Source organism: Vicia villosa, linkage group LG1 (genome assembly GCF_029867415.1).
Source record: "Vicia villosa cultivar HV-30 ecotype Madison, WI linkage group LG1, Vvil1.0, whole genome shotgun sequence".
Classification (NCBI taxonomy): Eukaryota; Viridiplantae; Streptophyta; class Magnoliopsida; order Fabales; family Fabaceae; genus Vicia; species Vicia villosa.
This window is the reverse complement of record NC_081180.1, coordinates 3,364,026-3,374,369: the sequence shown is the minus strand read 5'-3', so window position 1 is coordinate 3,374,369 and position 10,344 is coordinate 3,364,026. Positions and strand designations below refer to the sequence as shown.

Genomic DNA, 10,344 nt, shown 5'->3' with positions numbered 1-10,344 from the left:
TTTCATTTGTGGGTTTTATCAATATTTTCCCGTTCCCATTGGAATAAATAAAATTTGGTGGCGACTCTGTTCGATACAATTTCGTGGCGATGATTTTTTGACCCGCGACAGCTGGCGACTCTGCTGGGGACTTCCAAGAGAGTCAACCCTAATTTAGTTTTTCTTGTGATTTTGTTTTCATTATTTACTTGCTTCTTTATTTCCTTTATTATATCATTGTTTGATTTCTCATCATTATGGTTGGAATCTTTCTATTGTTGGCACTTTATGGACAAAGCTCTACACCCGAGCTCAAGAAATACATAAGATAAGATGGTGGTTTAGTATTAAACTTACTTGACGTAGTGTCAAGTAAGAGATACTAATACCCCGCCTAGAGTAGGTCCTTTGAGAAGATATCTTTGGTTGAGTAAGTTATTTACTCGAGCGATGATGTTTTCAATTTGGATCGTTAACTCTAGGGACCTTTAGACAAACCCTAAAACCACGACTTTTAGGAAATGGTGGTTTCGCACCCAACTTGCGTAACGTAACTATTACTGTGGGTATGTGCGAAAACCACACTCAGAATAGACTTCATTTGAAAACACAGTTGGGTGGTAAGTTATTTACTAGATGACTGAGTTTTCAAAAGAAGTTTGTAACTCTGAGAACCGCGTCTAGAACCTTGTCAAAAAACCTTAGAACTATCCTGTGGTGAGCCACTGTGTGCCAAATAATTTGAATTTTTCTGTATCCAATTGATTGAAAGTCCATTACTTATGAATCATACATGATATGACATGGCATTCATTTTTGCATTAAAAAACAAAAAAAAATCATCATGCATCTGCATCCATTTGCATCTCAATCCAGTACTCATACATCTATTCCTCCAACAGTTTAACAAGGCAAGCTGATTCCCCGACATCCTTATCAGACGCGTAGTGTTTCTCGAAAAAGAATGGCTGACCAAGAGCAACACAACATGGAAGTTAGGATGGAAATCGACGAGCTGAAGGGAAGCATCACCAAGCTCACCGAGATGATGCAAGTGCTGATTGCTAGGGACGCTGAACCCCAAAGAACTGTCGTAGCTGAAGTCTCCGAAGCTGTTGAGGATCCCATTCCCGTTCAGAGGCCACCTTCTACCTGGCCAGAATTTGGTTTACCACCTGGTTATACTCCCCCATTCGCGAATACTTTGGGAGTAGGACTTTCTGCGCAACAAATTGCACCAATACCGGTCGTCGCTGAACAGTCACCGATTGTTCACACTACTGTTCAACCTACTTTCAACAATCCTCCTTTTGTCTATCATGTTGATGATTCCGAACGTGGTGATCAAGAACACAACCACGAGGTGGAGGAAGTGAAAGAAAAGTACAATGTCCTCGAGAAAAGGTTGAAAGTCGTTGAAGGAAATGACATTTTTGGATTTGATACCATGAACCTCTGCTTGGTTTCTGACTTGATTGTGCCTGCAAAGTTCAAAGTCCCTGAGTTCGAGAAATACAAGGGGCACACTTGTCCTAAAGATCATCTGACTATGTACTTTCGCAAGATGGCCGCCTATGCCAACAATGACAAATTGCTCGTCCACATCTTTCAAGATAGCTTAGCTGGAGCTTCTCTGAAATGGTACATGAGTTTGAAGAGGGATCATATCCAAACATGGAGGGATTTGGGTGAAGCTTTCCTGAAACAATACAAGTACAACATGGACTTAGCCCCTGATCGCAGACAACTTCAGACTATGACCATGAGAGATAGGGAAACTTTCAAAGTGTATGCCCAACGCTGGAGAGAGCTAGCTGCTCAAGTCGAACCTCCTCTTGCTGAAAAAGAGCTTACTGGTATGTTTATGGATACCTTGCAGCCAGTTTTCTATGAGAAAATGATTGGAAGTGTCTCTTCTAGCTTTGCTGACCTGGTCACCATTGGGGAAAGGGTCGAAGAAGGTTTGAAAAATGGCAAGATAGTCAATGCTGCTGAATCATCCAACAACAACCAAACAAAGAGATTCCCTGGAAACTTCCCGAGGAAGAAAGAAGGAGAAACTAATGCTGTTATGACTAGTGGTGAAGGAACTCAAAATCCACAACCTTACCAAGTTCCAACTTACCCACAAGCGCCATTCATGCCTTACTATCAGTATCCACATGTTGCAGCTGCTCAACATCAACAACCATACATCCCAATGCCATCGCATCAACAACCATGGAACGCTTCTCATCAGAATGCTTCACAAAGTGCTCCTCAGAATGCTCCACAAAATCAGAATAGGCAGCAGAATCAGAATAGGCCTCAGAAAGATCCACCAAAGGAGCCTCGCCGCATCGACCCAATTCCAATGACTTACACTGAATTGTGGCCTGCACTAATCCATAAGTCGTTGATAGCTCCTAGGCCAACTAAAGCTCCAACTCCACCGTTCTCCAAAGGATATAATCCTAATGCTAAATGTGCTTTTCATAGTGGAGTAGTTGGTCATTCCATTGAAGACTGTTGGGTTCTGAAGGAGAAGGTTCAAGATCTGATCGAAAGCAAGATGCTCACCTTCCGAGATATTAATCCAAACGTGGTCACTAATCCCCTACCCCATTGAGGGCCGAGACACAAGGGATTATCCTAAAGCCAGATATCAGACGGGAAAGCTCATCCTTGCTGCTGATAGTTACTAGGCCTTTGTCTTTTTCATTTCTTAATTTTCCTTGTTTGTACTGTGTTTTGTCGCATTTGAATTCTGTAATCCTTAACCGTAATTTTAATGAAATGAGCATTGCATTTGTTTTGAATCAATCATAACGTGTTTCTCTTTCTTTATTTCTGTATCACTTACACAAATTCAAAAAAATACAAAAATTGTGCTTTTCCACTCCATTTTCTTTATCAGCTTTCTGTTTAAGCAAGATTTGAGGGAGGATGACGAAAAACGAATACCCAATTTGCATCAGTATGCTTTCAAACAAAAACTTGTTGATGATGTACAGGCATTCTTTCAAATCCCCAAACACTGGAGATATAAAGAAGATAATCCCTCGTTAACCCCTTTGAGCCTTAGAAGTAGGCGTTTTCTTTTTGTACGAAATTTAAACCCTTCATCAAAACCTGGGGGCAGGGTAGTTGTTCAGTTACAATGACTAATGCATCTGATTTCCAAGAGAATCATTCCATGGGAATCATTCCCGACTAAAGAGTCAACTGCATCCTCTCTTCGTACATAATGTCGAAGTAGTAGTGAACATTTAAAGCTTATAATAGTTATTTCCCTTGGAACTTCAATATGGCAGTCACAAACCTGAAGAGATCATTGAGCAAATGTCACACAAGTTGTTCAAAAAAAAAAAAATCAAAGAAAAGCCCGCTAAGTCAAAACCTAAAAAAGGAGACTTAGGCAAAAAAAAAAAAAAAATAGGGATATAAAAGGAAAAAAAGAGAGATCAAAAGATCATTGTCAAAAGCAAGAACAAACTTGTGTGACTTTCAAAGAAGAATAGGTGACTTCCACCTTAGAACTCATTGGTTCTCAAACATCGTCTGCAAATTCTCTTGGAAGTCGAATACTTGTAAGAGTTAACTGAACTTAGGACTGGAGTACATCACGAAGAATGGGTGGGTTAAAAATAAAATTTTTGAGCCTATATCCTTTGTTTCTTAAACCGTGAACCTGACCACGTTACAACCTTCAAAAGTCCTAATTGAAGCAAGGTTTCTTTTGAAAGCATAACTAAAGCAAGGTTGCGTTAACCTGACTCCTAAATATTTGCTAATCTTTTGTTTTGATACCACGATATCACATAATCTTTCACATATTGAATCTCGAACTTCCATTGCATCCTCATTGGGATCTATTCATCGTATACCACAAATTCATTTCAATAAATGATTTGTTTTTAAAAACTTGCATGCACGTCACATTAAAATTACCATTTTGAATTGAACAGTTTCATTTGTAAGTAAGCACTTTCCATCAAGGAAGTTCCAACAATGGAAATGATTCGAAGAGCCTGAAGTGGCATCAGCAAAGTCACATCACTTCAGAAGTCCATCATTCAGGGGCATTCCCAAATACTGGGGCATGTCATCTCAGGATCATCGGTTTGATCCAAACTTCGTTGAAGAAAAATTCTCCATAGACTCAGCATTCTGGGGCAGATCAAAGCCAATACCTTTCTTTCAAGTAGTCCAAGCAGACTATGCCATATCAAGTAGTCCTCCTCAAACTAAAAAATTGGTGTCGGGAATTATGCTCGCACAAACCTTCTACAAAGGGACCTTTCCCATTTCACCGAAAAAATCATTGCCCTCCACTGGGGCATCCCTTCAAATATTCCAAACCATAAATTTCATTCATAGCATGCATTCATAAATCATGCATATCATTCATGGGGCAATCTCCCACAACATACAAATCCAAAAATTCAATCTTGCTCGATCTTTTCCATTGAAAATCAAGCCCAGTCCACCATGGACATCCAAAAAAATGCACTGCCCATTGGCACACATCCAGTAAATTCATTACTTGCATTGATCAACCATCATACATCATATGCATGTGCATCAATTTGCACAAAAGAAAAACAAAAATATCTCATACATAAGCACAAATCATGCATAGGAGATCATTACCTTCTTGTTAATTTGAGCCAACCCATTGGTTAAAATTCAATCGTTAATTCTCTTGTCATTTTAATCAACTCATTGGTTAAGAATAATCTTTCTCTCGTTGTCAGCCCATTGGTTGAAATTTATCATTTACTTCCTCAACTCATTGGTTGAAATTTCAGTCTTATTTCCCAGTTAACATAAGTCAACTCATTGGTTGAAATCAATTTCTTCATACCCTCATCAGCTCATTGGTTGATGGCAGCTTCATTTCTGTTCTGATCGTATTCAACTCATTGGTTGCGGACGACGTGTCAACTTTCATCAGCTCAATTGTTGATGTCAGTTATGTCTTTTTTTCAACTTATTGGTTGATAATGAATTGTTTGTTTACTTACATTAACTTAATGGTTAATGTCAGTTATGTCTTTCTTCAACTCATTGGTTGATAACGAATTGTTTGTTTACCTTCATCAGCTCAATTGTTGATGACAGTCATGTTCTTTCAACTCAATTGTTGATATCGAATTGTTTGTTTACCTTCATCAGCTCAATTGTTGATGTCAGTCATGTTCTTTCAACTCAATTGTTGATAACGAATTGTCGTTTACCTTCATCAGCTCAATTGTTGATGTCAGTCATGTTCTTTCAACTCAATTGTTGATAACGAATTGTTTGTTTACATTCATCAGCTCAATTGTTGATGTCAGTTATGTCTTTCTTCAACTCATTGGTTGATAACGAATTGTTTGTTTACCTTCATCACCTCAATTGTTGATGTCGGCATCTATCTTGTTTTGATCGCACTCAACTCATTGGTTGTGAACGATTCTTTTTGGCACCATTGCCTTTCCCCAACAATTATTCTCATTGGAACTCCTTGACCAAGCATTTCATAATCCCCACAGAATTTACTTTTCATTTCCATATCCCCAACAAGAATTCATGCATTCATGCATCCATGACAGTTCATCGCATCAAGGGCCAAAATTCAGGTCACTTAGTATTTAATTACCTTTCGCCTTTGATATCTCGAAGATCAAAGTCGTTCGAGTTATCTGGCTAAAGATAATTAAATAGGGGCATCTGTCGCACCCTAAATTTTGACCTAAGCTTTTTATCTAAATTCATTCACATTTAGCATCGATCAATTCATCTGCATCCAGAATAAATTTCGACTTCATCATATCACATTTCAAGTTAGTTTGAAATTCGAAGTTGATTTCTCATCATTTCAATTAAATAATCATTTTTATTTTTATTTTTATTTTCTTGCATCAAAATCATTCAATAATTGTAGTTTGCATATTGAGTTCATTTTTTTTTATTTTTACATCTTGAAATTAATTTCACCATTGCTTTTCTTCTTTTTTTTAATAAATTAACTTGTTTTTTTCTTCTCTTTAAGATTCTATTTTTAGATTGAATTAACGATTAAATTATCATTTAATTATTATTTTTAATTTAAATTTAGAATTAAAAAGAAAGTCATATTAACTAAGTTTAATACTTTTTGTTATCAATAGAACATTAGTATTTTATTTTTACAACATTCTCTTATGAGGCCCATTCATAAAAAAAACACACTAGGCCCATTAAGACAAAAAAATTGTTGTCGTTGCTTCTTCAAGGATAATAACGTATTGTTATCACCAGCTCCTGCTCTTGTTGCCAATGCCATGCCAAAGACCAACCTGTTGCAAGACAACAAAAACTCTGCACAAAAAGGACAGCAAAAACCTTCACCATAGCTGTCCCTACACTGTCCAAGACTTTCACTAATTTAGCCTCACAAAAACCTGCAGCATAAAGCATAGAAACAGATTACCACAATTGTTCAAAATAACACAAATTTCCCCCCAAAACCAATATCAATCCCTCTATAAAGAAGAGCAGCAGAAACATCAATAGGGAGGAAAAAACCGGAAAAAAGCTTGCATATTAATCTCTGCTAAATATCATCACTCACAGACCTTCACCGAAACACTCAAAAACTTCACCTTCAAAACCACTCAAACCTCCACCCACACATAAACCATGAAACCAACCTAAATACACTCTTCAATAACTCATTCAATCCATAACTCACCAACTACAGACCCTTCAACACCCAACTCAGAAACAACCTCACTCGAAAACCACCCAACATCATCACCCTCGGCAACAACAACACACAAAACAACATAAACAAGAAGAAGCAGAGTTCAAGAACGTACTTGGTTAATTTCTCCTTTTCACTTGTTATTTCGTTGCTGTTAATTTCGATTCCGCCGTAATATCCTTTGAATGTAGTGCTATTTGGGGTTTTTAGGGTTTATTTGGGGGGTGAAGGGTATGGTTATGATTTTGGTTGCTGATTGCTTGTATGATTCATATGCGGAGACAAACGAGATCGAGCAGAGAGTTTGAGAGATGAGCAATCGAGTGAGGGAGGGAGTTGATTGAGCGAAAGAATTCGAGAGACCGAGAGTTTGGTCTTCTTGTTGTTGTGTTTGTTCATCGAGAGCAGAAGCAGAGATATCATGAAGGAGATGAACGAGGGAGAGAAGAGAATTTTAGGGTTTATTTTAACACGTTTTAGTATTTTAATATAAACGGCTCGGATCCGGGTTGAACCGGTTCGACCCAGGATGACTTGTGGTTATTTTTTATATCTTTGGGCCTTACCCTCCAACAGATTCCTCTGGCCCATTAACATGTTCTTTTTTCTTTTCTTTTATTTCTTTATATTAATTGTTAGATAGACAAGAGTTATTTTTGACTTAGTCATTATAAAGACAAAATATTAAAAAAAATCGTAAATTTATTTTAGATTCAGAATTTTGTTTCTTTACTAGATTTATTAAATGACCAAAAGTATCTTTTTTAGGTGTATATTTAGGATTTATCAAAAATATTTCAAAAAAAAAACGATACAAGAATAGTTTTTTTTATAATCGAATTGAGTTTGGTTCTTAATGGATAAATCAAGAGGGGTTTGTACGTACTTGTACAAGTTGCTCTAAAGCATTTAGGCGATGGCCGTTAAGCTTTTGTTTGAATGCTTTGATTCCATTAAAGATCCTTAAAATTCAATTTGTCTCACCTTTCTCTACAAAACCTTTTTTTAATCAAATCGAATTCGGTTTATAATGGATGAATCAAGAGGGGTTTGTACGTACTTGTACAAGTTGCTCTAAAGCATTTAGACGATGGCCGTTAAGCTTTTGTTTGAATGCTTATATTCCATTAAAAACTTCATTACGCTCAATTTAGCAAATGCTCTTTCAAGTATTCTAGGCGATGGCCGTTAAGCCATTGTTTACGTACTCGAATTCCAATTTTTCATAAAACACCTATTTCAAACTCATCTTCTCTTCGCCCAAGTGCAGACCTCGCCCAAGTGCGAACCACATTCAAAAACTCGTCTTCCCGCCCAAGTGCGATTAGACCCATAAAAAATCAGTCAACAAACTCGTAGTTCCTTAGAACTACAATCGCTCTGATTCTTCCATTGAAGATATGTAGGCACAAGACTCAAATGTCTTGGCGAGCACGCCAATAAAAAAAAGTATATAATTTCGTAGTCCCGAACTACGAACGCTCTGACTTTCCCCATTGGGAATACTTAGGCACAAGACTCAAATGTCTTGGCGAGCTCAATAATAAAAAACCCAAATCCCGTCTATTTCTTGTCCATATATTAATAAAGAACGCAAGTAGATAATAAGTTAACAATCGATCACAAGATTAACTAAATGGGTCCCATCGAGTACGATGGAGGTAAGGGGTGCTAATACCTTCCCCTTACTTAACCGACTCCCGAACCCAAATTTGGTTGTGAAGACCATCTTTGTCCATTTCATTTCATTTGTGGGTTTTATCAATATTTTCCCGTTCCCATTGGAATAAATAAAATTTGGTGGCGACTCTGTTCGATACAATTTCGTGGCGATGATTTTTTGACCCGCGACAGGAGGGTTTGTTCTTCAAGAACATCGACGATCATGGCAACATGTTGAAGAAGGAAATTGTCCAAGCCTGGCGTCTTGTACACAGCAAAGGGAGAAGATTGTTAGGAAAACATCTTTGCATCTCCCTGGATCCTTACCTTCAATGGGTACGCGTCAGAGCATTCAAGCTCAGGATGCCATATCAACATCAAGAACCTATTCCCCTAAGGGAACCAATTTACCTCTTCTCCACCGATGTTGAAAAACTGCAAGCGGCATTAAACAAGGTATGCCAAGAAAGGAATGCTTGGAGGAACAAGTATCGAATTGTCAACACGGAAAATGTTGAGATTCAGAACATCCTAAGAAGGAAGGATGAGTTACTTGAAGTACTCGATCGACAAGTGACACAATCATCACTTTCTCATCATATCCCTCCTGCTTCCTGGATCATCGATCAGCTCACGTCAGAGAACGCTCAGCTCAAGAAACAGAAGAAGATGTTAGAACGTGAAGTCGGCTCATCATCAAAGATTTAGAGTCCTTTCTCTCAGTTTTTCTGTATTTCCATTTTCAAAGTGTGTAAAAACGGCGTTTTCGCTTAATTAATAAAAGTTTTGATGTTTCATAACGTAATTATGGTGTTTCCTTGAAAAATAATTAACTTAATTGCATATCATACATCGCTTTAGTCGTACGCACTGACACGAGAATTGTCGCGGATCTAAGAGTTACTTTCCTTTCTCCAGAAAGAGAGGAGGAGAAGGAGGTGAACCAAGACTTTCAAGCTGTCTCATCAATACAACACTCGTTCAAGTCGCAAGAAAAGAATGGAAGACTTTGAGCAAGAGAATGAAGAACTCAGAGAAGAGATTAATACTCTCAAAGGTACTGTTGAAAGACTCAATAGTATGGTAGAAGCCCTGGTAGTTGCGCAGAATCGACCAACGCCAGAAGAACCACAAAGGACTGTGGTTTCCGAGATTGTTTCTACTCCTATTCCTCAGTATACCATGCCGCCTGATCGACCTTGGGGCATGCCGTATAACTTTACTCCAGAAGGGTACATACCTCCAGCTTCTGAAGCTCCAAAAGTCACCATGGATATGCGTCCACCGGAGGGTTACAAACCTCTGGAAATTGAAGTTCCAAGAGCAACGGCAATGGGTTTCGCACAACAGAATGCTGAGATTCCAAGATCTGCTGTCATGGCTTCTCCACGACCAATTATGCATACTTTGCCCCCGCAAGGCGGACAAGTATATCATCACGCTCCAAGTGAGGATGCTGGCATGTATGAAAGATTGGACGAGTTCTAGGAACAGTTTCTGCAAATGCAGAAGGAACTCAAGACTCTCCGAGGACAAGATCTATTTGGAAAGAATGCTGCAGACCTCTGTCTGGTTCCAAATGTTAAGATTCCTCACAAATTCAAAGTACCAGAGTTCGAGAAGTACAAAGGGAATTCATGCCCACAAAGTCATCTTGTGATGTACGCTCGAAGAATGTCAACTCAGACTGATAATCAACAATTACTCATTCATTATTTTCAAGACAGCCTGACTGGTGCTGCACTCAAATGGTACATGAACTTGGACAATTCAGAGATTCGTACTTTTCGAGACCTCGGAGAGGCCTTCGTCAAACAGTATAAGTACAATCTGGATATGGCTCCCGACAGAGATCAACTCCGGGCCATGACTCAAAAGGATAGAGAAAGCTTCAAGGAATACGCTCAGAGATGGCGTGAAGTTGCTGCTCAAATTTGTCCACCACTTGAAGAGAAAGAAATAACAAAAACCTATCTCAAAACTTTAAGTCCATT

General features: G+C 38.4%; 1 protein-coding gene across 1 annotated transcript; it reads left to right on the top strand.

Moving 5' to 3' along the window:
• The first annotated feature begins 943 nt into the window (after positions 1–943).
• On the top strand, positions 944–2,587 carry LOC131645263 (uncharacterized). Its single transcript, XM_058915936.1, has one exon. The coding sequence runs from the start codon at positions 944–946 to the stop codon at positions 2,585–2,587; it is 1,644 nt and encodes a 547-aa protein (XP_058771919.1).
• Positions 2,588–10,344: the final 7,757 nt, after the last annotated feature.

Excerpts from the sequence above, each read along its gene's own strand:
- LOC131645263 (XM_058915936.1), top strand. The coding sequence starts at position 944 with ATGGCTGACCAAGAGCAACACAACATGGAAGTTAGGATGGAAATCGAC.